General features: G+C 42.5%; 1 protein-coding gene across 1 annotated transcript in view; it reads right to left on the bottom strand.

Annotated features, from left to right (window-relative positions):
* CUNH11orf53 (chromosome unknown C11orf53 homolog) overlaps positions 1-27,704 on the bottom strand; it is a 39,209-nt gene continuing 11,505 nt past the window's right edge. Inside the window, exons 3-5 of the mRNA XM_040257967.1 lie at positions 4,539-4,581; positions 1,845-2,143; positions 1-731 (exon numbers count right to left, since the gene is read on the bottom strand). Of these exons, the coding sequence (XP_040113901.1) occupies positions 330-731; positions 1,845-2,143; positions 4,539-4,581 (744 nt within the window). The 3' untranslated portion in view covers positions 1-329. The remainder of the gene's footprint in view (positions 732-1,844; positions 2,144-4,538; positions 4,582-27,704) is intronic.

Genomic DNA, 27,704 nt, shown 5'->3' with positions numbered 1-27,704 from the left:
TATGTTTTATGAGCTGCATAAAGTTTTTAATGTAATTTAAGGAAAACTATCAATGTTAAAATGACACTTCAAAGATAACAGAAGATTCAAAACATAATGGGTTATTAAGCCCCAAAACCTCACTGTCAGGCTGTCTATCCCTGACACACTGAATTCACACTGTGGTGTGTTTCAGTGGGGTTATGGTGGGTGGATCACAAATGAGTGCTGTCGTCTATTAACAAAGGGTGGCACAACAGCTTGTCCTGAAAACCCACTTCTGAAAGAACAGCCGCACCACAAGAGTCTGTGAATACAGAGAACTGAGGCACAGAAGTCCTCTGGTGCCCTCAGTAGGCTCTGCGGCACTCGTATGCCCCCCACGCCACGCTCCCATCTTCTCTGGTCCATGGAGAAGCGTCCTGGAGGGCAGAGGTGTCTGCCCCCTCGTCTGGGGAGAAGGGCCCCACCTTGGGCGGCGGGTCATTGGACATCGTCATAAAAGAGGTGAAAGGGTAGGGGGCCGGGGTGGGGTACCCCTGCGTGTGGTACAGATCCTCCAGCGCGTGCAATGAGTAGGACTGAACCCCGGGGAGGGGGCCCCCCCAGCCGGCGTTCCTGTGCTGGGCCGCGCCTCCTGACTCCAACTGGGAGAGGGAGCTGGTGCTGGGTGCTAAGCTCTGCAGGGCATCGGCCGGCACGGGGTCTGGTTGGCTGAGGCCTTCGGGCACCGTCTGCTCCCACGAGTCCCTCTGAGGAGGATGGAAAGGTCACTGGGGTTAGTCACTAGGTGATAGTCTGACGGGGACACATTTCCTTCCCGACACAGGGGCCCGTGTCTTCCAAAGCAGGCTTGGTGTCCTCCCTGTGCTGTCAAGCGCCTCCTTAGAGGCGGCTCTCTCCTCTGCTGTTGGACACTGAATGTTTAAGTGCCTTTTTCAGTCTAGAATTGGGTGTGTGTGTGTGCGCGTGCCCGTGTGTGTATGTAAATAGAGTCCTTTCCCCAGAAAACATTAAATGAGTAAATGTGAAAATGATAAAACGAACATTTAGGCAGCGTTTCATCTACTCCTGGAAGGAGAAGCCTCTAAATTACAGGGTGGGCTTCTAAGGGGGCTGGGAAGGCTACCCTGCCCCCAGGGAGCAAAGACCTGGAGCCTCATAGGTTGGGGGCTGGAAAGGTTTAGGCTTCATTCAATGCTAGGCCACTTACTAGCTTCCTGACTCTGAGTGCCTCGCTTTGTTCTTCTGTCAAATGGGGCTTTAGTAACTCTACCCTGAGTTGTTGCCAGTATTGAATGAACATGTGCACGTAATTCCCACTCTCTTGCGGCCGGTTTGGTCTAAAACCCATGTCCACAGAGTCATTCCTTTGTGGCCGCGGGCTTTACAGTTTTGTATAAAAAGGTTATTCGTGCTCTTTCTTATGAACTCATCTCTGGAAGGACTGTGAGAGCAGCAGGTTCTAAAAGGTAGAAATACCGTCGGGGAAGGAGGAAGGAAGGGGAAGGTCAGAGGCTTCCTGATGCATCCGCTGCGGGGACGGCCTCGCTGGGTCTGCGAGGTACGACCGTTCTCTTTCCTTACGCGCTGGCGGAATGACGGGGGAACATCCGGCAAAATCCTTAGCGTGTTAACACAGTGGCTGTACGTCCTGTCCTGTTTAGTCGTCCCGCCTCAACCCCTGGATAGACAGAGCCTCCTCCCACGTGGCTGGCCCGAAGCCCCGAGGAAGGCTCTCTGGGCGTGGATTCTGGACTCTCCCGGGGCGAGTAGACCCTTGGCTGCTGGGCGCACAGGCTGTCCAGGGCCGCAGGAACCCCGACCTCGGTGACCCCCCCTAAACTAAGCCTCTGAGTACTCACCAGCACGAAGTGTGCGGGGTCGCTGGGGAAGGGCGGCGGCAGGAGCGGCGGCAGGGGCGAGGCGCTGAACAGGGCGCCGCTGTTGGGGGTCAGGGCCGTGGGGCGGTGGTCCCCGTAGGGCTCCGGGAAGTAGGGGTCCAGCAGGGCCGCGTGGCCCTGCCCTGCTGAGGACTCGCAGGCAAAGGGCTTGGCCGCGCTTGACGTGCAGGCGTCGCTGGCAAACTGCTTGGTGTTGTGAAAGTCCGGGTCGGAGAGGAGGGCTCTCCTGACACCATAGTAGCCTGACATCACCGGTGAGCCTGTTGCCGAGGGGAAAACAGACGGACAAATGTCTCCTTGGAGGAAGTCAAGGCATGTCTATGGCAGCCCGGTCTTTCCACGTGCCATGGTGTTTCTAACGCAGGCCTGACGCCAAGGCCAACGTTTAAATAGATAGATGGCTTGAAAAGCATTCAATAGGGCGGCATGATCGCTTTTAACTACTCTGGCCCCTCAAACTGGTATGTTTAAGGTTCGAGCTGCCTTTGGTAATGTGCTCACTTCACATGGGAGTTATTACTGCCCAGTGTCTCTCACATACACATTTTTTTTTTGAGTACAGCTTCTGTATGCGAGGTGTTCTACTAGGAAGGGGGTCGGCTAAAGAGGACAGGATAAGAATCCCCTGGCATTTGTTGTTATCTAATGAAGCAACTTTTTCACAGCTTCTGAGCCTTGCCCCCATAGATTAAGAGGCTGCTTCTGGGGCATGCTATATGAGATTCAGTTTCTCTAGATAAGGGACCTCACCCCGAATCAGAGGCAAGTTGTTCTCTTCTTTTAATTTTTGTACACTGACGATGACTTGCGCCTAGCAGGCAACCGAAAATGGTTTGCCTTGCTTTGCTTCTGGGAAACCAAGTTAGAGGACCGCGATAAAGGTTTTCTGGCTTTTAAGAGTCTGGTGTTATTTGCTGCCCTCTCGTGGCCAATTCGAGTCCCCACGCAGCTCCCCTGGGCCCTGCAAGCTTGAGAAGGGAAAATCTGGCACAAAAAAGCCCCCCTTGGTGGAAACCTGGAGAGGCTGAAACTAAGGATCTCATTTCAGGTAAGGCCAGCGAAATAGTCCCAGAGCAGAAGAGATGTGTTTGCTAAATGTTTTCTGAACCTGTAGCTCAGTTGTATCAGGGAACCCTGTATCATTTAGAACGTGTTCAGGAGCATAGACTCAAGGACTGGAAAACAGATTTTTTTTCCCCCAGCTGGTGTTGGGTGTGATCCTGTTAGCTCAGACCTACTCCCTTAGTCACAAAAGAGTTGATCTGGGAGGAAGTTACAGGTGCTTGTCTTTCTTACTTTCCACAACCTCAGTGGACTGCTTCTGAGCTTTGTTGCGGCCCACCCTGCCCACTCTTCCGCAGGGAGAGAAGACAGACTCATCAAGACCCTTCTCCTTGTTACCCTGACTCAGTCGTACACGACTCTCCAGACATAGCACTTAGACCCCTGCTACCCAAGGCGGCACGTTGTGTTGTGCTCAATACTCTCTCATCTGAGCATAGTCCTCTTTCCAGTTGACCCACCGGCTCTATGCGGGCAGAACTTACATCTTATACATTTTCTGTAAACCCAGTAGTATAATACTATGTGCAGCAATTCATGTAAATTTATTCATTCATTCAAAAGAAATCAAAATTCCTCACAGAAACTTAACAGCACAATTCCACTCACTCCATTTCCATCTTAAATTCTATAGCCCTCGAATTCTAATCTGCTCATCAATTTGAAAGCTGCAGTTGGAGGTTTCATCATAAGCATACTTCTCTAGAAAAAAAATATCTGTGCCCATGAAAATCAATATCAACAAATAAGGTTTTGTTTCATGCCATGAATCTATATCTATTGTAGTGGTTAAGGCTGTAGTGGTTAGGTCCTAACCCTAACTCTAACCCTAACCCCTAACCCTAATCCTAACCCTAAGTACAAAAGGGTACCAGGAGACTAAGTAAAAAAGGCTACCAGGCTCTCCTGTCTGCATTTCCAATTTTCAAATTAAAAAACACAGAGAAAAAAAAATCCTTCATTGTTTAAACATGTATTTTTTCTTCTTAAAAAGAGGAAGAGCCATTCCAGGTGATGAGAGAGGCTGCAGAAATTTTGTTCTGTAGAATGGAGCAGATACAGCCAGATTCCAATGACAGTAAGTATGATTGGGAAACACGGTATAGAGACATTCAGACGTGCGGGATCTTATGCTCTAATTTCTTTCCCTTATCCAGCTCTGAAGATGACCCAAATTACTAGGAAAACCTATGCCATTTCTGAGCTTGGAAGTGGAATTCTCCAGGCAAGAATACTGGAGTGGGTTGCCATTCCCTTCTCCCGGAGATCGTCCCAACCCAGGGTTTGAACCGAGGTCTCCTGCATTGCAGGCAGATTCTTTACCATCTGAGTCACCAGGGAAACTGTAAAAACTGTATGAAGGGCCTAATTGCTATTGCTTTTGCCCAATAAGCTTATACTGGACAGAATGCATTCCAAATTCAGGAACGGTTGCATGAGGTCTGCCTTTCCTGATTTTACATTTTTAAAACAAGTATTTTAAAGCAGCAAAATGTTCAAAGTCTTGTAAGGCATCTTTGAAAGAATGGAAGCCTAAATGCCCGATTTACTTCAAAAGGGAAGGAATCGACCCCTGTGAACTGCAATACTTACCTGGCACCGGGCCAAATGGAGACTGAGCGGAACCGACACTGCCCTGGAAGACAGAGGGGCATGCATGTTTTATTCTTTGAAAAACTTTTTAATTGGCAGATAATTGCTTCACAATATTGTGATGGTTTTTGCCGTACTTGAGAATGAATCAGCCCTAGGCATACGCGTGTCCCCTCCCTCCGAACCCTCCTCTCTCCTCCCTCCCCGACTTTTTTTCCTTTACTGTTTGTGTTAATGAAACTGAAAGCTGCTTAGTCCTGTCCAACTCTTTGCAACCCCATGGACTATACAGTTCATGGAATTCTCCAGGCCAGGATACTGGAGTGGGTAGCCTTTCCCTTCTCCAGGGGATCTTCTGAACACAGGGATCGAACGTAGGTCTCCCACATTGCGGGCGGATTCTTTACCAGCTGAACCACAATATCCATTTTCAAATCTGTATCAGTGATTTATATAAATGCGCTATGGGCTTCTCAGGTGGCGCTAGTGGTAAAGAACCCATCTGCCAATGTGAAAGATGTGGGAGAAGCAGGTTTGATCCCTGGGTTGGGAAGATCCCCTGGAGGAGGGCACAGCAACCCACTCACTCCAGTATTCTTGCCTGGAGAATCCCATGGACAGAGGATTGGCGGGCTACAGTCCATAGGGTTGCAAAGACAACTGAAGCAACTTAGCACGCATATCACACACACATTTATAAGTATATACATACATACACAAATAAGTTTGTATTTGGTTTTATCATTGAATGGCCCTCTTTTAAGCTGACTTCCTCCCTGTAGAATGGAAGCTTCACTAAGGGTAGAAACTTTGACTGTGAGTTGTTCTCTGCATCTGGAACGGGGTGATTCATAGTAGACACAACAAAAATATGTGGAATAAAAACAGCAGTTTAATGAGCATAGCGGGTTGAGGCTGCTGTTGGTTGAATTATGTCCCCTGAAAAGATATATTGAGGTCATAATTACCAGTACCCGTGAATGGGAACTTATTTGGAAACAGGATCTTTGAAGCGGTAACTAGTTAATTTAAAATGAATTTACTCTGAAGGATTGTGGAACCTAAATCTAATATGACCGGTGTCCTTATAAGAAGAGGGGAGACAAACACAGACACAGAGGGGAGAAGGCAGTCTGAAGAAAGAGGCAGAAATTTGAGAGCTACAGCTTCAAGCGAAGAACCACTAAGGTTTGCCAACAACCTTCAGAAGCTTGTGGGGGTGGGGGTGCAGGCTTCCCCAGTGGCTCAGCAGTAAAGAATCTGCCTGCAATGCAGGAGATGCGGGAGATGAGGGTTTGATCCCTGGGTTGGGAAGATCTCCTGGAGGAGGGCATGAAATCCCACTCCAGTAATCTTGCTTGGAGAATTCCATGGACAGAGGAGCTTGGCGGGCTACAGTCCATGGAGACTCAAAGAGCTGGACACGACTGAAGCAACTAGGCATGCATGTGCCTACCCCAGAAGCTAGGAAGAGGCAAAGAAGGGTGCACCCCTAAAGCCTTCAGAAGAATCTGGCCCTCCTGACAACTCAATTTTGGACTTCTAGCCTCCAGATCTGTAAGCAAATAAATTATTTTTTTTAAGCTGCTTAGTTTGCGGTAATTTGTTACTGCAGCCTTAAGACATGCCCTAGTGAGGGTGTGATTAATGATGAAACAGAATTCACCACAATGTGAGAAGAGGCACTGTAGTAGTAAGAGGGGGTGAAGGGACACTTAAGCTGGTACTGGAGATGGGGTGGGGAGCACATCCTGGAGGAGGAGGTGCTCAAGCTGACTACTGAAAAAAGGGTATCCAGGTGTGTGGAGTCTTAAAATGCAAATTCTGACTCCAAGATGCCCAGGAACAAAGTAAGTGGAAAATGTAGCTGTTGTAAAAGTGAAGAGGTATCAACATCCACTTTTTCGGATTTGAGTTCTTAGTTCTGTCCTGACCCTGATAATCCTACAGACTCTCAAGAGTTGGAGGGATTTTAGAGAGTCTTATTCAACCAGCACTCAATGCTGAAATCCTCTCCAATGTTATTAACCCTGGATGCATTCAGCCTCTAGTGATGGAGAACTCAGCACCCTCTGAGAAAGCCAATTTCTTCTTTGGCAACCTCTGTTACAAATGTACTTATTTCTAATCTCCTTGGTCCATACTGAATAAGTTAAACCCTTCTTCCATAAATAGCTCTTCAAATATCTGAGAGTAACCCATCATTTCCCAACTGCCTTAATCAGACTGGGCTGATATAACAAATACCATAGACTTGGTGGCTTAAACAAAAAACATTTCTCCCAGTTATGGAGGCTGGAAGTTTGAGATCAGGGTGCCAGCATGGTAGGGTCCTTTGGGGGACCTTCATCCTGGCTTGCAGATAGCTGTTTCCTTGCAGTGTCTTCATGTAGCACAAAGAGAGATCATCTTTTCCATGTATCTCTTCTTATAGGGGCACCAGTACTATTCATGTGACTTAACCCTCATGACTTCATTACCGCCCCAAAGGCCCCAACTTAAAATACCATCATACTGGAGACCAAGGCTTTAACATATGAATTACAGAAGAAGGGGGTGAAGTCTACAAACTTTCCATCCATAGGACTAAACTGAAATTCTATCTTCTCTAGGAAAATATCCACCAATTGGCAGATTTTATTTTGGGGGGCTCCAAAATCCCTGATAATAGCGATTGCAGCCATTAAATCAAAAGACGCTTCCTCCTTGGAAGGAAAGCTATGAAAAACCTAGACAGCATATTAAAAAGCAGAGACATCACTTTGCCAACAAAGGTCCAGATAGCCAAAACTATGGTTTTTCCAGTAGTCATGTATGGATGTGAGACTGGGACTATAAAGAAAGCTGAGCACAGAAGAATTTTGAACTCTGGTGCTGGAGAAGAATCTTGAGAGTCCCTTGGACTGCAAGGAAATCCAACCAACCAATACTAAAAAAAAAAAAAAAAATCGCCTCTGAATGTTTGTTGAAAGGACTGAAGCTGAAGCTCCAATACTTTGGCCACCTGATGTGAAGAACTGACTCATTGGAAAAGACCCTGATGCTGGGAAAGATGGGAGGCAGGAGGAGAAGGGGATGACAGAGGATGAGGTGGTTGGATGGCATCACTGACTCAATGGATATGAATTTGAGCAAACTCTGGGAGATAGTGGAGGACAGAGAAGCCTGGCGTACTGCAGTCCATGGGGTCTCAAAGAGTGGGACGTGACTGAGCATCAGACATGGCTTAGCGACTCAACAACAGCCACTCAGAGGTAGCACGGCATTTGAAAGAGAAGACTCTGGAATGAGTCTATATTTGAATCCCAGCTCTGCCTCTTGTTTGCTGTGTGATCTTAAGCACATGAAGATTAAATATGATCTTATATGTCATGCACTGAGAATAGTTCCTGGTTTTGAGTAAGGAGGGCATAAGTATTAGCTATTATCACTCAGATGCATTTTTAAGTTTCTTCAAGTCTATGGTTTATTCCTATAAACGTGTCACCATGTTTGATATTAAAATCTTTTTAAAAATTATTTTACTGATGTATAGTTGATTTACAACATTTTGTTAGTTTCTGCTGTAGAGCAAGATGATTCAGTTATATACATTCTTTTTCATATTCTTTTCTGTTATGGTTTATTACAGAATACTGAATATAGTTCCCTGTGCTATACAGTAGGATTTTTAAAATATTTACAAAACATCCATTCTACTTATAGTGGTTTGCCTCTGTTAATCCCAAACTTCTTAGGAGGTGAACATGTGTGTGGGGTCCAAGGTCAGGATGCTGTGATGTCTTGTACGGGAAGGAAAGGAGGTAAGGATTAATTAGAGAAGAGCTTGTGTTCAGGCACATTTTCCCATGTTGCCAGGGCCTGTGGTATCAAGTGTTCCCCTCTGCTTTCCATCTCTTTCTGGTTGGGTGTTTCCTCAAAGGCCTGTGCCAGGGCCCATTCCCCCTGCCTCTTGCCTCAGCCTCCTTCCCTGGGGAAGCAGAGTGTGGCAGGGTGGTGGCCGTCCCGGGCGCTGCCTCAAGGGGAGTCCTGTTGCCCTCTTGCCTCCTTTTCTCTCTGCTTACTCCCCTTAAACTGCTCTGGCCAAGACTGGGGACAAGAGGGAGGCTTCCTGTGAAAGGCAGGGTGCACGTCCAGCTGGACAGACAGAAGTATGAGCGCCTCTCCATAATGCACCGGATCATCAGCTGGCCCGGCCCGCCCTGGCCTCTGCCTGAAGCATGAGCAAAGGCTACTCTGGGCTCAGGCAGTCGCTGCAGCATCTGCCACCACCAGGGCTACCAACAATCTTCTTCCATCCCTTTTCCTTCTGCCCACTTTTACTTATTACCGTGGAATTGCCAGCCCTGTACCCCCAATCCAGTTTTAATACCTGAAGAACTTTCATAATGACTAGGCTAGTTGATTTTATTTGTTATTTGATGAAAAGAAGCCTCTTGTGTTCATTTCCCCTACATAATTTTGCCCTTTACCTGCTGTGGAAATTAAACACTCTATTTCCATGCTTTATGGTTAGTCATAAAATTTTACCTTGCGTATTTAACAAAGCCTACAAAGAGCATCTTAAGCCTCCCACTGACAGACAAGACCCTTAGGATGTTAACTCTTTCTGCTCCTCTCCTACTTTACATCAGGGCTTCCGTGATGGCTCAGACGGTAAAGCGTCTACCGCAATGTGGGAGACCTGGGTTCGATCCCTGGGTTGGGAAGATCCCCTGGAGAAGGAAATAACAACCCACTCCAGTATTCTTGCCTGGAAAATCCCATGGATGGAGGAGCCAGGTAGGCTACAGAACATGGGGTCACAAAGAGTCGGACATGACTGAGCGACTTCGCTAATTTACATGAGTGTGTATTTTCTTGAATTTTAGCTTAAACCTCCACAAGTTAATCATCATGATTATTTTCATCATCATTTTGCCAAGTAAATATGTATTAGACTTACTACATGTTTATCATTTTTTTTGCTCCTCCAAACTTTTTTCTAGATTCATTTTCCTTCTTCTGAAAGAACCCTTTAGAAAATTCCTTTCCTGTAGGTGGTGGTGGTGGTGGTGGTGGTGGTGGTTTAGCTGCTAAGTCGTGTCTGACTCTTTGTGACCCTATGGACTGTAGCCCACCAGGTTCCTCTGTCCATGAGATTTCCCAGGCAAGAATACTGGAGTGGGTTGCCATTTCCTTCCCCAGGGGATCTTCCCAACCCAAGGATCAAACCCACGTCTCTTGCTTTGCAGGCGAGTTCTTTACTGACTGAGCTACCTGGGAAGTCAGTGTTGGTGGCAACTTCCAGCTTTTATGTAACTGGAAATATAATTCCTTTTGCCTCTGTACTTAAAAGATACTATTTCTGGATTCACAATTGTAACTTTATAAGTATTCTCTCAGCACTTAAAAGATTTCACTTCATCGTCTTGTGGCTTCCATGATTGCTGTTGAGAAGTCTGCTATTAACCTTACAGATATTCTATATGACAATCTTTCTTTCTTTTCTGACTACCTTTTAAAGTATACTCCTTTTGGCTTTAAGATTTTTCAGCTTCACCTCCTTTTATCCTGAGATAGATTTTTAAAATGTATTCTGCTTGTATACGATGTGCTTCATGTGACTGGGGATGCATGTCTTTTGGAAAAGTTTCAACCATCTTTTTCTTAAATATTATCTTGTCTGTATTATCTGTATTCTCTCCTTCTGAGTCTTTGATGTTTGTTAAATCTTTTACTTTTATCCCCGATAAATGCTCAACTTCTTGTTACTTTCCCTCTATCCATGATTCTATGTTCTATATTTTGGAACAGATTGGTATAGATTTCTTCAGCTCTACATCCAGTTCACTAATTCCTTCTTCAACTGTAGCTTATTTGCTGTTTAACTCATGCATTGATTTTTTTTTTAAGTATCAATGATTAGATATTTTCTCAGTCCTATAAATTCTATTTGATCTATTAAAAATATTGGTTGGTCTTTTGTTGAGTGTTCACTATTTATTTTTATTATTATTGTTATTTAAAAAAAATTTGCATTTGGTTATGCTAATACCAAAATTCTCAAAAGTCCTGGGAATTTAACTTTATTGTTCATGCTGACTCTCATTCCTAGTGATTTGTTTCTTTTGGATTTGGTGATCTTTGATTGAAACATGTATCTGGGTTGACCTTAATCTGTGAAAATCTGAGTTCCTAATGTGTTTCTCCTGAAGATTTATGCTTATATTTCTTGGGAAGCACCCCCCTTCCAGGTTCCCCAGTCCCAGATTCAGCTACCCCAAACTTAGCAATAATAGCTCAAGGACCAGTCAGTCTTCACATAGAAAGCTAGTTTGGACCCCTGTCCTTAGGGGAATCTGCCTGTCTGATGTGATCATTTTCTCATCATTCAGTGTCTTTATTTCTGCTCAAACATTTCCCCTGCCTTCCCTGTCAACCCTCAAATCATTCCACCAAACCTCCTAGTTTTATTGATTTCCCCTACATCCTACCAGCTCAACAAATCAGCAAAAAAATTTTTATGTAGGATCCAGTTTTGTTGTGGATATAATCTCCCAACCTCCAGACTATTGCCTGAAACAAAATCACATCCCTAAGGATTAAAAATAGAAGTAGATGCTGTCCTATCTTTCACACACCAGATTTAAAAAAAATTTTTCTATGACTTCCAACATTTTCCAGCAGAGTTATGAATTATAATAAAATTCATAGGCACATGCTTGTAGAAATTTTATAAGCACACTATTAGGTGCATGACCAAATATGTTATATTATTATCTCATTTAATTATCAAACCACCCCAGAAGGTCAGTAACATTATTTTCATCTTAATGGTGAGGAAATTGAAATAGAGAATAACTCAGGTTTCTCTGCAGGTAAGGTTGTTGCTGGTGGTAATGGTGTGATTTCAGGGTCTGTTTCTTTTATTTTTTAAAAAACTTTTTATTGGAATGTAGTTGATTTATAAATTATGTTACTTTCAGGTGTACAGCAAAGTGAATTGATTATAGATATATCCACTCTTTTTAAGATTCTTTTCCCATATAGGCCATTATGGAGTATTGAGTAGAATTCCTTGTGCTATACAGTATGTTCTTACTAGTTATCTATTTTATATATAGTAGTATGTATATGTCAATCCCAATCTCCTAATTTATCCCTCCCCCATCCCCTGTGAACCATAAGCTTGTTTTCTACATCTGCGACTCTACTTCTGTTCAAAACTTATCTCATAACTACCACACCAGACTGCCTTCCAAGAGTTTTAATAACTTGAAAATAAAAGTGGGAAAACTTCACACTTTAAAAACTTAGTATAAAGGAGACTTAGGATATTCAGCATTACTGACTCAATGGACCTGAGTTTGAGCAAGCTCTGGGAGCTGGTGATGCACACGGAAGCCTGGTGTGCTGCAGTCTATGGGGTCGCAAAGAGTCGGAAACAACTGAGTGACTGAACTGAACTGAGGACATTCAGAGAAACCATATAATTAAATAAATGCTCACAAAGAAGATTCAGTGGGATTTATAGTTCCCTGTGTTTGTGTGTGTGTGTATATATATATGTTTATATATACACTTCCATATCTATATCTATCTATCTATCTATACATTTTTTAGCCTTCAGTGAGTATTCTATTTTTGGGGGAGGAGGTTTAAATTCATTAAGGCATAATTTATGTACAATACAATTTCCAACTTGTAAGCATAAAATTTGATCAATTTTGACCATTTCAAAAAACTCCTATATGATCTCCCCCATTGTGATATAAAACATTTCCACATAATTAATTATTTATAGCTATAATCTGGAGAAGGCAATGGTGCCCCACTCCAGTACTCTTGCCTGGAAAATCCCATGGATGGAGGATCCTGGTAGACTGCAGTCCATGGGGTTGCTAAGAGTCGGACACGACTGATCGACTTCACTTTCACTCTTCACTTTCATGCATTAGAGAAGGAAATGGCAACCCACTCCAGTGTTCTTGCCTGGAGAATCCCAGGGATGGGGGAGCCTGGTGGGCTGCTGTCTATGGGGCCGCACAGAGTTGGACAAGACTGAAGCAACTTAGCAGCAGCAGCAACAACAGCATAGCTATAATCAGTGCTTATGGTGACTTGGGAAATATTTAGATTGGATAAGTCATATAAAAGACAGTGATAGCACACAACTTCTGTTCATCTCACAGAACACAGAAGAGTTCTAAAAGGCCTATGTTGGGACCAGGAGGGGTTTCACTGGACTGATTTCAGAGCTGGTATACCAGATTCATATGTTGAGAAAGAACAACCTAAGACATGAGCCTTCAACATGTGCACTAAGTATTTTTGCTCATGTGAAGGGAAAACACATTTCTTTTTACCTTGTTCAAGACATTATATTCATTCAGTTGCATCTCACCCTATGAATTCTTTAGAAATAATATTAAAATTAATATTGAAAGGCCCATAACTTTTGACCAAACGAGATGGTATATAATTTTTATTTTGCATACAGCAAACAACAGGATCTTGCAATGCCAGGTAGCCAAATTTAGAGGTTTACATTTGAATGAAATTTGCCAGTGTGCAACTTCCTGTAGCTAACACAGCAGCCTCACAGCTGCCCCGAAAGCCCCTCCATGAAAATGAGTTAATTTGAACTAATAGGTCACCATGATAATAAAATGATAAGATCAGGAGTTTCCCTTCACTACATTTATTGTCACTTTTATGACCCTATAATATTTTTAGGTACCAGCCTGAAAATCGAAAGACCATGTGAAATGTACTAAAGAAGAGGGCTGCAAGGAGTGTAAGATTTTTCATGATGTATTTTAAAAATTCCGACTATATAGTCTGAAAGTGTCTCTCTAAACCTGAAGATATTGCTATGCTATGTTAAGTCACTTCAGTCGTGTCCGACTCTGTGCGACCTCATAGACGGCAGCCCGCCAGGCTCCCCCATCCCTGGGATTCTCCAGGCAAGAACACTGGAGTGGGTTGCCATTTCCTTCTCCAATGCATGAAAGTGAAAAGTGAAAGTGAAGTCGCTCAGTTGTATCCGACTCTTAGCAGCCCCAGGGACTGCAGCCTACCAGGCTCCTCCATCCATGGGATTTTCCAGGCAAGAGTACTGGAGTGGGCTGCCATTGCCTTCTCTGGAAGATATTGCTACTAATGCTAAAATAAAAATCATAATCCCTTCTGAATGGCTGGGATTCCTTTTCAAGGAATTCACTGCATATTTAATTTCTCACTGTCATCATATCTGTGATTGGGAGAGAGGTGGAGATGATGATATACTGAACATTTTAAAACCATGTTTTAATATCTGAATTGAGAACAACCATTAGTCAAACAATTTTCCTCTGACTTTGAAATGAATGTAAAGTCAATGCTAGGTATAATGTTGTTATCCTTTAAATAGGTACCCGTGTTAGGATGGAATACCTTCTTCCTCCACAAGAAAATGGGCGTAGAGAATTAGATGCCTTAGCTAACGTGACAAGTATGTGGTAGCACCAGGGCATTCTGACTGGTGTGAACTCTTATGCAGTGACTCAACTATAACAAACCTTTTCTAATAAGTCTTATTAATTTTGCAAAGTTTGAAAAAGGTTTTGATTTATGGAGCAGTCATCTGAGTTACCTAATAATTTAGTCATGAGTATTGATAAGAGAAATGCTCCATAATGAATAGGAACTAGAGTTCTAAGCATCTACCGTGTACCAGATGCTTTATGTAATATTATCTTATTATAAAGTAGATATTATCACCTCAAGTTTACAAAAGAGGAAGCCAAGCATCAGAGAAGTTAAGTAATGTGTCCCAAATTATCTGTCTTGTAGATTGCAGGACTAGGATTTAAACCCAAACTCTCTGACTCTAAGACTTATTCCCCCTCAAGCTCTCAGTGATGTAACCAGTAGGTTCTGTGCAGTAGCCCTTCCATCAAACCAAAGATATCTACTGGCACCTCTGATATGCTAGGCACAATGCTGAATGTCTCAGGTGCTAGAAAAAATGCAACCAAAGGGCTTAGAATAGGATCTACTTAGGGACATAAGCCATTTGCTATAGATTAAATATGGCCACAATTACTTTGCAGCTCTTCCCATCAATAAGTGGCATCTATACCTCTACTGTCTTGAATCTGGGATGGTTTTGTGACTTGTTTTGGCTAGTAGAATGTGGACTAGCATTTTATGAATACCTACTTCATGCCAGACTCTGTGCCATGCACTTTATATATCTTAGTATGTGTTTCATCACTTTCAGTAATTAACATTTGTATACTTCATATACTCTGCATAACGCTAAGTGATTCACATTGTTCCATTAAAGCGTTGCCATCAGCCAATGAAACAGACTGCTGTAAGTAATTATCTCTAGGTTACAGATCAGAAAACTTATAGGCAGTGTAAAGACTGTCAAGGTCACAGAACTAGTGAGTGACGCAGGCTGGATTCTACTAGACCTGCTCAGGCTGTGCACGTAGAGAGGGGAGCTTGGGGTAAGGATGAGGTAGCAGTGGCGGTGAGCTGCTGTGCTGAGAGAGGTGACTGAACACATCAGGCTGGAGGTGATATAGGAGTCCTGTTTTGAAGGATGACAGGAAATCAGTAAGCAGATAGGATAAGTGGTCTCGTCGTTGAGAGGCAAAGCAAAGGCTCAAATGTCTGGACAGCAAGTTACAGATGTGGAAATATGCAGACAGGAAAGCTGGAGGAAGGAGCAAGTGCCAGGTTATAAAGAGCATTTTTTGAGCCAGGCTGAAGGAACTTGAACTTTGTCCGCTAACCGGAAGTGGTTCTTTAGATGGCCATTAGCAGTGTAGATGTATTGAAAGTGGCATTCTAGGAAATTGAATCTGGGGCTGAAAATGATGGTCAGAAATGGTTGGTGTGGTGAGTGTATGGGCTGCTGGAGCTTCCCAGATCCGTGATACAGGTCTGACGGGCTCCCAGTGGGGCGGGGTTGGGGAGGCCAGCAGGTGACATTTATATCCACCTCTATTTGGCTTTGTGTTGGAGCCTGCTGAAGGCTGATACTCGCCCCATGGATGCTAAGGGCTGCTGGCCACCTGGCCCAGTTGTACCAATTCCCAGGGCTCTTTCTCTCTTTTTTTTCTTTATTGCCAGCCTCCACATTGATACCCATGTGTAAAGAGGGGCCTGGCATGTCTCCCGCATAAGGCCCTATTTACAAAGGAAAAAAACCCTATGTCCTTAAATGATTTAAGAGGTCATTGTATAGGTTCAATCCTAAAGCCTGTAAGAATTTGTGAGGAAGCAATATTGAAATATGTATCTTTAAAAACATTTGCCTTGCTTCTATAAAGCCTAGATTATAGAGTATTTATCTCACAAAGAAAGAGTTGATTTTGGGCACCTTATCTCCAATATCACCATCTCAGGTGACAGTAGGGACTATGTAATTGATATAAGATGGAGACATGATAGTATGAAGTGCTTTGCCTGATGCCTTCAAACACAGAGAGGTAAAATGAAGATTAAAAGAGACCTGTTTAGATTTTCTCTTGGGAGAACGGAATTCACCATGAGAGCACTATGCATTTTTGTAATTGTACATGTAAATAACATAGATTTTGATATTGATTACCTTGGTGCAACGACTTAATTTCTTTATAATAAAATGTCATAGAGAAATTCTGGAAGATTTCACATGACCCTGGGAAGTAGAACAAGTAGGCAGGGAAGGTCAGTAGACTTAAAAAAAATTATGCTGTTTTATTAAGTTTGAAATTTTATCACGTGTTATTTTTGTAATTGAAACTAGTTAATAAAAATTAAAAACCAGAGTTTAGGTCTTATATCTTTATTGTGGATTTCAAAATTAAAAAAAAAATTGTGGTTCCAACTGTCTTACATCTTCTGGTCTACATTTATGCCCTTTGGAAAGTAACACTGTTATAGAACTCCAAACTTCTGACAGTTTCTTAAAATTTTACTGTTAAAACTTTCCTGCTTGGCACAAAATTATGTCCAGGCTGCCTCTGTGAGAAAGTTATTTCTGTTGCCTGAGTTACAAAATGAAACACATATTTTTTCACCCTTGGGTCTTGGCGTGCCTTTGGAATGCTATTTGTATTTATGTAGATAGATAGCTAAGTTAGAATGACAGGAGCTACTGGGATGCACATTAATAAATGGTATCGTACATTTTGGCCAGAACGAAATGTGCAGAACTTCAGCTCTGCCAGATGGACTTGCCATGGCTGTTTCACTGAAAAACTTGATTACTTTTGCAAGCTGAGTAAAAGAATGCACCACCCAGAAATATTTTAAATTTCATGACATTAAAAACAACCACTACAGAACCAATAAGACAGCCAAAAAAATAAGGTGCTTGCAAAAAGTTTGTCTTTATTAATATTATTTTTTTTTAAAAAATTCTGCAATTGTGAAGGAGCAGGTGGTTGGGTGGGGAACATGGACAGCCCTGGAAATGTGGTTCAGTTCTCCGAACAGACAGGACTGTGGGCTAATTAAAGTCAGACAATGGGCCATTTTGTAATCTTTAGATAAAACATTCATTTAAATGAATGCCAGGGATATAATACGTACTTCTATACTCAAACATTGGCGTTTTGAGTTTACAGGGCATTGCCTGCTCTGAAAATGTTTCTTTCTTTTTAAATTCTTTCTGAGCTCAGAAGGGGGTTAGTTGGCAATGTTAACAAGAGATGTGCAACACACTGTGCTAGGAGAGTGAGTGGAAGGTGTGGGGGAGCATTCCCAGGGTAGACACTGATTCCCTTTATTGATACCCATACAAACATTACAAATGAATGGATCCTTCCGCTGGCAATTCAGGAAAAAGTAACAAATGCAAGTGAGATGTACTCCTTAAGGAAAGATCATATTTTTCCCTAAGAATTTAGTATTCAAGCAGGAAAAGAACACGTACTTCTAAAATATACTTTTTTTAAGTAGGAAAAACAAAACGTTAGCAAAGCAGGAAGATACACACTGGGCCATCTGATGACCATCTGCTGTGCCCAGGGGAGCAGGAAATTTTTACTAAAGCCAGACTACATTATAGGATGGGTTTATAAGAGCTGAAGAGATGAAAACTAGTTTTTATGGTAACTTTTTAGAAATCATAGAAGAGCATGAAGATTTCTTGTAATAGCAGTGGTCCAGATAATTGGCACTTGTGCTTAGTCATTCAGTCATGTCTGACTCTTTGCAACCTCATGGACTGTAGCCCACCAGGCACCTCTGTCTGTGGGGGTTCTGCAGGCAAGAATACTAGACTGGGTTACCATGCCCTCCTCCAGGGGATCTATCCAATCCCGAGCTTGAACCCAGGTCTCCTGCATGGCAGGTGGATTCTTTACTGTCTGAGCCACCAGGGAAGCCCAATTTGCCCTTATATGTCTTCAAAGCTTGAGATGCCTCTGACCAGAACATGGAATCAACAGAATATGCCTGTTCTCTGTTCTTGACGTGACAAGTCCGGAGAGGGCTGCAATGGCTGTGATGTCTTCCTTGAATTTATGTGTGGCTTCCTTGAATTTATAAATTTAAATTTATATTTAAAGCATGGAGGAGGATAGGCGGGCATGGCAACCCAATATTCCTGCCTGGAGAACCCCATGGATAGAGGAGCCTTAAGGGCTGCAGTCCCTAGGGTCATGCAGACTCAAACAGGACTGAGGCGACTTAGCATACACGCACAAATCAGTTTGTGGGCTTATTTACACTCTGCCTCTTCCTTTCACTTAGAATTTTCATTGTTATTTAATACCACCATTAGAATATCAAAGAGAAATAGCACAATATATATAAATTGCCCAAGTTTTAGAAAAGTTTGGAAATTATATCTTGATTATATCTATCTGTCTTTAGCATGGAATTCTAAGACCCACCCAGGAAATGAGATTCTTGGTAGTCTGTCTCTCTCCTTCTTTTACCATATATTCATAAGAAGATAAGAGCAGAAGGAAGTTGCCTCCCCTTTCATTACTAGCTATTTTATTTATTCAGCATATGCGTATGATTCTTTAGTGTGTACAACTGTGAGAGAGTGCTGGAACACAGTGTAGGTTGGGAGAGCATCTAAGAGGTGGATGCCCAGAGTGAACTGGTCAGCTCGGCATTTCCCTCGGCCTGGGGTCTCTTCCAGCCTTCAGAAAGGAGCTAAGACGGGTCTCCTCCTCCTTGGGTGGGAGAGTGGTATATTACATCTTGTCCCAGGAGCCAGTTATGTGCTACCAGCCTCTCAGGTCAGGTCAGCAACTTTCAGAAAAAAAATCAGACTTCAGCTGAAGGCAGAGCAGAGCAGCAAGCTTCAGGCAAGAAGAGGAGGTCAGAGTGAAATGGTTTGGCTGAGGCAGACCTAGAGAGCTCAAGAAGAGCTGCAGAGAGGCTTCTGTGAGGTCCGTGTGGTATGCTTGGACTCTGGCTCCGGAAATGCTTTCCTCTTTTACAGGGAGGGCCAGGTGCCATGCAGAGCCTGAGAGGAATGACATTCGGGTAGCAGGTTCTGGGATGGAGCTAGAGATAGGTTCTGGAAGGAAATTAAGTCCAGTTTCTTCCAAGATGTCTGGGTGTCAAAGGAGAGGAAGGTCTTGGCTCTGGTTTGGACTGAGTGTGGCACCATCTGAGTGTTATACAGAATCACTGCAGGGACAGGCAGGGAGACAGGCTTGTGACTGAGAAGGAGTGAAGAACATGATGGGCCAATGGCCTGTGTGGAGTGTGGAGGGTGAGCTCAGGACTGAGCGAGGACCTGAAGCAAAGTGGGCAAGAAGGCAATATGGTGGGTAAAATAAAGACTGTGAAGTCCAACAAACCTGGTTTCAAATCTATGCTCCACTGATTCCTACCCCATTCTTAGTTTCCTCATCTGAAAAATAGATATGAGCGTCACCTTCTTAAAGCTATTGTGCTCCTTGTTGATAAGTGAAATTTACCCTAAAATGAATAAATGAGAATATTTGTGACATCTTTACTTTGGAGCCTAGAAGAAATGTTAGCTATTATTATTAAGAATTCTTATTTACCCCAAAGAAAATTGAGAGGACAGAAGAGGTCTCAGGTCCAGAAGTCACCTCAACTGTTCTATCTGTGCCAGTCTTTGACTAGATATTTAAGCTAGTGTAGAACATTTATACTCTGTGTAATTGTTCTTGTGCCTTATGTGATTTTTCTATTGCCTATTTCCCTTGCAAACTCAACCTGCAACTCTAGCTGGACTAGAAGAAAGGAGATTTATCTTTCTCAGAATAAAGAAGGGATTACAGCTTGGCTTTGGGTAGACCCATCAGGTTGGGGGTAGGGTGGAACACGTTTAGGGGTTGGGAAAATCTAGCAAAGCAGAAAGATAAACAGCTGTACCCAGTGGGGAGAAGGGGGACACATCAGAAACACTATGAGTACTGGTCCCCTCCCACCCGTACCATTCATATGATTATATGATCCTTTGTAATTGAGGAAATGTAGACTTAAAAAAGTAACTTGCTAGGTCAGTAAATTGATAGCTCATCCTAATCAAAATGCTGAGACTTTTTTTCTTTCTTCCTGCCATTTGAAGTCAGTGTTTTCATAAAACAGTCATCCATGGCGGTGGTGGATAAGTATAACACCTGATTTGTTATTCAAGGCTAGTTCTGTTTTTGGATATTTAGGACTGCAGGTTGGGAGCTGTTGACTATCTTAATGAAATGCATCAAGCTGAAGCTTCAACTTAGCTGTCTCCTCATGTAAAATGGGGGCTTCCCTGGTGGCTCAGCTGATAAAGAATCTGTCTGCAATGCAAGAGAACCTAGTTCTATCCCTGGGAGGGGAAGATACCATGGAAAAGGGATAGGCTAGTATTCTTGGGCTTCTCTGGTGGCTCAGAGGGTAAAGAATCCACGTGTAATGCAGGAGACTTGAGTTTGATCCCTGGCTTAGGAAGATTCCCTGCAGGAGGGCATATCAACTCACTCCAGTATTCTTGCTTGGAGAATTGCCATGAACAGAGGAGCCTGGTAAGCTACAGTTCATGGGGTTGCAAAGAGCTGGACATGGCTAAGTGACTAAGCACGTGTGTAAGGGAGGACTGAGTGGTGTTGCTGGTGTTGCTGAGTCACAATAAAAGTGATGTTGCTAACTGTTGCTTCCATTGTTTTGTTGTTTCATTTGCTCACAGTGAATCAATTTTTCAAATCTACAAAAGGCATCCCCTGGGCTTTCTAGTAGCCAATTTATTTACACAGTATTAGAATTTGTAGTAATGATGACAGAAGTATCTATTTCCCAAGGTTGCTGTTCAGAGCTCACCACCACCTATGGATATCTTCCTTTTCACAGCACACTAACATGACAGATAACATTTATCAAATGCTCCCATGCTCCAGATACTAGGAAAACCATAAAAATTGCCATTTTCTGAGCACTTAGAACGTGCCATGCAGCATGTACCAGCCAATCAGAGGCTATGGGAATAGAGGGGAGTGTCTGGGAGAGCTCTGCAGGCAAGACTAGAACTAAATTTTGAAAGGTCACACACCAGGCCACTTCATTTCTCCTCCATGTGGACCAAGAGGGTGCACCCACTGTGTATCACAGAGTCTCTCCTCTCCCTCTGGACGGTCACCCCTCCTCGTGTTCCTTTGAACTCTGCCCCTCCTCACTGCCCATCTGAGTTTTCTTCCCTCCCAGCTTAGCTCAAGGCTCACGCTCCTCCAAGAAGTCTTTCACCTCCCCTGACCATGGCTTGCTCGCCCTCTTTGCAATCTCTGTCCTGCTCTCTGATGGTCGCTGTCACGTGTTTGGCACTTGGACACTAAAGCTGTCTTTTAATTTTTAATCCCTTATTTCATGTGTAATTCCTTCTCTCAGCTGGACTGTACATTTCTTCAGTTCAGCGAATTTCTTATATCGCTTGAATATTAATGTTCATTAGATGAAGTATTTAATGCTTTAGCATTGATTGAACACATACTATGTGCAAAGCCCTTGACACATGTTAAATCTAACACTTATAATAACTTTGGGAGGCAGATATTATTCTCTTCCTTTGACACTAAGATTAAAGTACCTTTACAGTCATCATACAGTCGGGAAATGGGAGTGCTGGAATTTGCATTCAGGTCAGCTGGATCCAGAGTCCAAACTCTTCATCATGCTATGCTGCCTGTGTCTTAGATGAGAAACCCCTGCGTATCTAAGCACTGAGGGTTCTCAGATGACAGAGTGATCTGAAACTTGAGCTCAAGGATGCTGGAATTGGAATATGAGCTGGTTCTCAGAGATTGAGATATATTTCAAACCATAGTGAGATGGGAAGATTTGAAATACAAATAGTAAAGAAGTAAGGGGATGGGATAAATTGTTAAAAGTTTGAGTATTAAAATTGAATACTGAAGTAGGACCGACCAAACTCTGCTTTTATTGACAAGGACAGAGGGCCCAGAGAGGAGAGAAGAATTCCTGGAGACCACTGATATCCAGAAGGAGGGGATTCAAACAGACCGAGGAGGGAGCAATTTGTTTTTTAATGCCAAAGAGAAGTCTCAGATGTGTTTTCCAAAGTTTCAGGGAAATCAAAGAAACTTTGAGATGCTATAACATGCAATTTTTAATTGCCTATTTTCATTTTTTAATACTTCATGAGAAACTCAAATGCAAATCACAGATACGAACATCATGTTTACACTTGGTGGTAACCGAAATGCGCACGTGACTGGTGCCACAAAACAGCAGCTGGGCATAGAACAAAACAAATCTCTAACTAGCAGTCCTGACGGAAAGACAGTTGTCACAGATGGAGCTGGACAACGTGCATCTGTTTTACAGTTAGAGGTCACCGACCTCTTAAGGAAGATCAAACACTTTCGTATAATCTATGCCATAAACGTATTATATGGCTTTCATTTACCTTCTGTTCTTCCAGTTTTTTCCATCAGTATCTACTATTGTCATGCTTCTTTTTGTGTTTACAATGTTTTACTTCCAAAAATAATCAGGAAAGGGTGATTAACCAAGATATCCAGCTGACAGTGTAGCCTTATCCTGTATGTTCTTGAGGTAGAGATTTTAGCAGCTAATTTAAGCGTAAGGATTCAGGAACATATAGAAAAAGAAAATAACTGTAACTATGGATGCTTACTGTTTGGAAAGCAGATACTTGAGTTTAATATAAAAAGGATCATGTTGAGTGGAAATAGATTTTGGTCTGTGTATGTATATGATATATCATTCAAGGCTGGTCTAATCCAAATATATTTCTCACTTGGGATATAGCTCCTCAATATTTTTTTCAATTTGGGTCTTCTAAAAACCACCAGGAATCATCATTTGTTTTTCCTCTGGTTTATGTAGAATATTAACTTAAAATCACTTTCATATCTATTTCCTTATTGTTCTTCACTATAGCATTTTGATGAATGAGCAGAACAGGATAACTACTAGGATGTCCATAAACCAATAAAATAGAGTAAACATCAGACCCTGATTACCAAGCCCATTCTTAAACCCCCATACTGCACTGTATTCCCCCATTCCACTACTCAGTTTTAACTCCAAGCTGAGCTCCGTTTCCTACTTAGCAAGTTTATAATTTTTCCCCTCTTGCAACTGTTGTATATTCAATAATTTTAAATGAATCCTAATCATAGTTTGAGGAAGAATTGATGAGACAGTTCAATAGCCTGCAAACTGTTCACGGAATTTCCAAACAAAATGAAAAATTGTGGCTATTAGATTTACTGCCTCTTCTTTTTAAAAAATATTTGATTATTTTAGTTTTATTTATTTATTTTAGCCAGGTGTAGTTTTAAAATCTGATTAATTTTTAATTGGCAGATAATTATTTGCAATGTTGTGTTGGTTTCTGCATATATCAACATGAATCAGCCATAGGTATACATATATCCGCACGCTCATGAATCTCCCTCCCACCTCCCACCCCATCCTACCCCTCTGGGTTGTCACAGAGCACAGGTTTGAGCTTCCTGCATCATCCCCACTGGCTATCTAATTTAAATATGGTAATGTATATGTTTCCATGTTGCTCTCTCAGTTCATCCCACCCTCTCCTTCCCTCACTGTGTCGACAGTCTGTTCTCTGTGTCTGTGTCTCTATTCTGGCCCTGCACATGGGTGCATCAGTGCCATCTTTCTAGATTCCATATCTATGCATTAATACAGTATATTTGTTTTTCTCTTTCTGGCATTTCATTCTGTATAATAGTCTCTAGCTTCATCCACCTCATTTTTATGGCTATTATTCCATTGTATATATGTACTACAGTTTCTTTATCCATTCATCTATCAATTCTTCTTCTTTTAAATTTTACTAATGATAACTGAGAGTTCACTGAAATATGTTGATATTGTTAAAATTTTTCAAAGAACAGTTTTTATGAAATGTCATTGAAATAGTGTAATTGAAACTGGTGCAATATAAAATTCTAAATATGCATCTTTTGGTGCTAGGAGGTGGTGAGTGGCTCCTATTTTGAGTGTTCTAGTCGAAAATCTAGTAGTGTAGTAAGGAGTAATCCAGAAAAAATTTGAAAAAAAAAGGAAGCAATTACTTAAAAACAGATATACATGATAATAGTTACGAAAACACAGGATTATGGCTATAATGGACAGAAGTGGTTTTAAGTTCAATCTTTGGTGAAAGTCTCTTTTGAGGCAAGAGATTTGTTTTCCTCTTTGATTCCTACTGCAAAAATGTGAAAACATTTCATGGTATCAAAAACAGATGTTCGTGAAAGAAACTGTGGTAAAGATGAGTCAACATAACCCATGTTAACTTATCCTAGGGCTGTCACAGAGAGCAGAACACCAATTTGGGCATCAAATAGTGGATGCTTCCTAGAGAGTACTTATCTAAGGGACACAGTTTTCATATCTGTGTACTAGTTTCCTAGGGTTACTGGAAAAGATTATCACTACCTGGGTGGCTTAAAAACACCAAAATTTATTCTTTCATACTCTGGGAAGTCCAAATCGAGGTGTTGGTGGGACTTGCTTCCTACGGGGCCTCGAGGGGAGCGCCCACTCTGGGTCCTCCAGCTTTGGTGTCTGCCTGCCTTCCTTGCTACGTGATCACATTGTCCCCAACTCTGCCTACTCGGTCACGGGCCATTTCATCTCCTGTGTGTCTTCTCTTCTGTGTGTGCCTCGCAAATCTCCCTTCTGTAGAGTACATGGGGTGCATTTAGGGATCACCTCTTTCCTAAGAAGGTAAGTGCCTTCGCTCAAGACCCTTTACTTAATCACATATTTTGCCACTTAAGTGAGCATTCACAGGTTCCACAGGATTTGCTGTAGAATCTTTTTGTCTTCTGGCCTGCATGTCTGCTAAGTCACTTCAGTTACATCTGACTCTTTGTGACCCCATGGACTGTAGCTCACCAGGCTCCTCTGCCCATGGGGTTCTGCAGGCAAGAATACCGGAGTGGGTTGCCATGCCCTCCTCCAGGGGATCTTCTCAAGTCAGGGATTGAACCCACATTTCTTATGTCTCCTGCATTGGTAAGTGGGTTCTTTACCACTAGTGTCACCTGCAAAGCCCTTTTTTTGATCTTGGATGATATTTACAGTAAAACAGTATGGTAGGGCCCCCAATCTCCTCAAGTTAACCTTTGACTGGTTATTACCCACATTATCAGTAGCAAATTTTGAACACGTGTAGGGATGACTTTCCTATCTGAACTTATCTAAGATATCAGACTCATTGTCACCTAGTGAACTGGGATGAAAAAGGATGGAGTGTCAGTATTACTCGAGCCATTAGGGCCCCGGAGGTACTATCAGTAATGTGATTCTCCATGTTTCCTGCTCATTGAGTTGTGTTTACCACAGGGACAGAAAGAGTTAAGAGTCGGTGATTAATTATTATGCTATCTTTCTTGGAATATACAGATATTTTGGAAGAGTGGTTGAGATGAAACGTGAGCAAGTAGATGGCAAAATCAATTAATGGAGATACCTAAAGTCCAAATAGTAAAATATCAGAAGTGTGTGCATTTAATTATCCACATTTATAATATCTTTGAAATGAAGATGACAGTAAGTTACTAGCAGCGAGACACTGAGTAATATATGACAACAGGAAATTAGGGCTGAGTTCATACTGCCTGTGTACCTGATGCTTGAGAAGAATGACCAGAGTCAGAGCTGTTTTTGCCCCTTTCCAGTCTTTTCTATTGGAGAAGGCAATGGCACCCCACTCCAGTACTCTTGCCTGGAAAATCCCATGGACGGGGGAGCCTGGTAGGCTGCAGTCCATGGGGTCGTGAACAGTCAGACACGACTGAGCGACTTCACTTTCACTTTTCATTTTCATGCATTGGAGAAGGAAATGGCAACCCACTCCAGTGTTCTTGCCTGGAGAATCCCAGGGACGGGGGAGCCTGGCGGGCTGCCGTCTATGGGGTCACACAGAGTTAGACACGACTGAAGTGACTTAGCAGTCCTTTTTATATGATATATTCTCTTATGCTTTAATTTCCTTTGCATGTGCTGTGGTCTGAATGTTTGTGTCTTCCCCAAACTCACTTTGAACTCCTAAGGTCTCATGTGATTTTATTGTATCAGAGGTGGGGCCTTTGGGAAGCGACTGGGTCACGAGGGTGGAGCTCTTATGAATGGGATTAGTGCCCTTATAAAAGGGCTCTAAAGTGCTCCCTGTGCTCTTCCACCAAGTGAGGACATAATGAGAAGTCTGCAACCCAGAAAAGGGAAAGGGCCTTCACCAAAGCCTGACCATGCTGCAGCCAAAACTTGGACCTCCCTTCTCCAGAACTGTGAGAAGTGTTTTCTGTTCATAAGCTTGGCTTCCCAGGTGGCTCACTGGTAAAGAATTTACCTGCAATAAGGAGACACAGGAGATTCGGGTTTAATCCTTGGGTCGGGAAGATCTCCTGGAGGAGGAAATGGCAACCCACTCCAGTAGTCTTGTCTGGAAAGTCTCCTGGGCAGAAGAGCCTGGTGGGATACAGTCCATGCGGTTCCAAAGAGTTGGACACAGCTGAGGACATATGCACACAAGCTACCCCAGCACATCTATGGTATTTGAAGATGACAGTCCAAATGGGTGAAAACTGCATGAATCAGAGATGATTCTACTCCAGTCCACATTGGTTTTTCTCTTTAAAAATGGTGTGGAATTATCAGAAGACTTACTACTTATTAACTGTAACCTGCAAATAATCCCTTCCCTTCTTTTGTCCTCAACTTTTTCAACTATAAAATGGAAAACCACATCAATATCAGTCTCTCAGGGCTAGTGTGTCTGTCAAATGAGATAACACACAGGAAGTGCACTTTAAACTGTGCTTATGTAAATAGTGTCCCAGTATACGTATCACGTGGCAATGTTGCCTGAGCTTTTGTCTTGAGCGTTCAGTGTAGTGCTTGGTTATATGGTCTTACATTGTTTAAATATATAAGCATTTTTCCTTTCCACCAGGTTATTTGATGTTTAATGGCACAGACCATGTATCACACGGCCTATACCCACTTCTGTATAACATTCACAGTGTCACTGGGCCAGTTGCAATAGCTCAGCAAATTCTTATCTGGGTAGAGATAAGAAACTTGGCTGGGGGGAGGGGGTTTGATAGTTGCTCTTTGCTCTGTGGTGAAGTTCTTATACTGTGATGTGCAAAGAAATCACTCAAGGAACTTGTTAAAAATGACCATTCCCTGGCCCCAGCCCTGTAATAACTCTATGTTCGTAGACATGGTACAAGGACAAGGAGCCTGCATTTAAAAATTACAATATAATATGACTTATTATTGTTATATTGTTATGTCTTTTAAAAAAGCTAACACATCAAAAAAAAAATGAAGAAATCACAGTCACAGAGCTTAAAAAAATCATGTTAGGGAATTTTAAAATAAAAATATATTTACTTCCACCATTTGAATAGGAACCTCTTTGTCTTGTTATATAATTCGGTCTGGTACAGCGCCTTATCATTGTGTGTGTGTATCCATGACGATGACGAGGAGGGAGTTATGCCCTGACTCACACGGGGTAGACACACTATCAGCTCCTTGTCTATGGCATCGTGCTCATTTTACTCTTATCTTCCCAACTGACCGCGCACCTGGAACTTTAGCAAGTTTCACAGTCCTAGCACTTTAGCAAGTGCTTGGTAGCAGTGGCCAAGCACTCCACATTGCATCCACGCAGCTGTGGTTCACTCAGAGTAGACTCTGAAT

Source organism: Oryx dammah, unplaced genomic scaffold (assembly GCF_014754425.2).
Source record: "Oryx dammah isolate SB20612 unplaced genomic scaffold, SCBI_Odam_1.1 HiC_scaffold_17, whole genome shotgun sequence".
Classification (NCBI taxonomy): domain Eukaryota; kingdom Metazoa; phylum Chordata; class Mammalia; order Artiodactyla; family Bovidae; genus Oryx; species Oryx dammah.
Note: the sequence above shows the minus strand (reverse complement) of the source record. Positions and strands in the feature narration are given on the sequence as shown.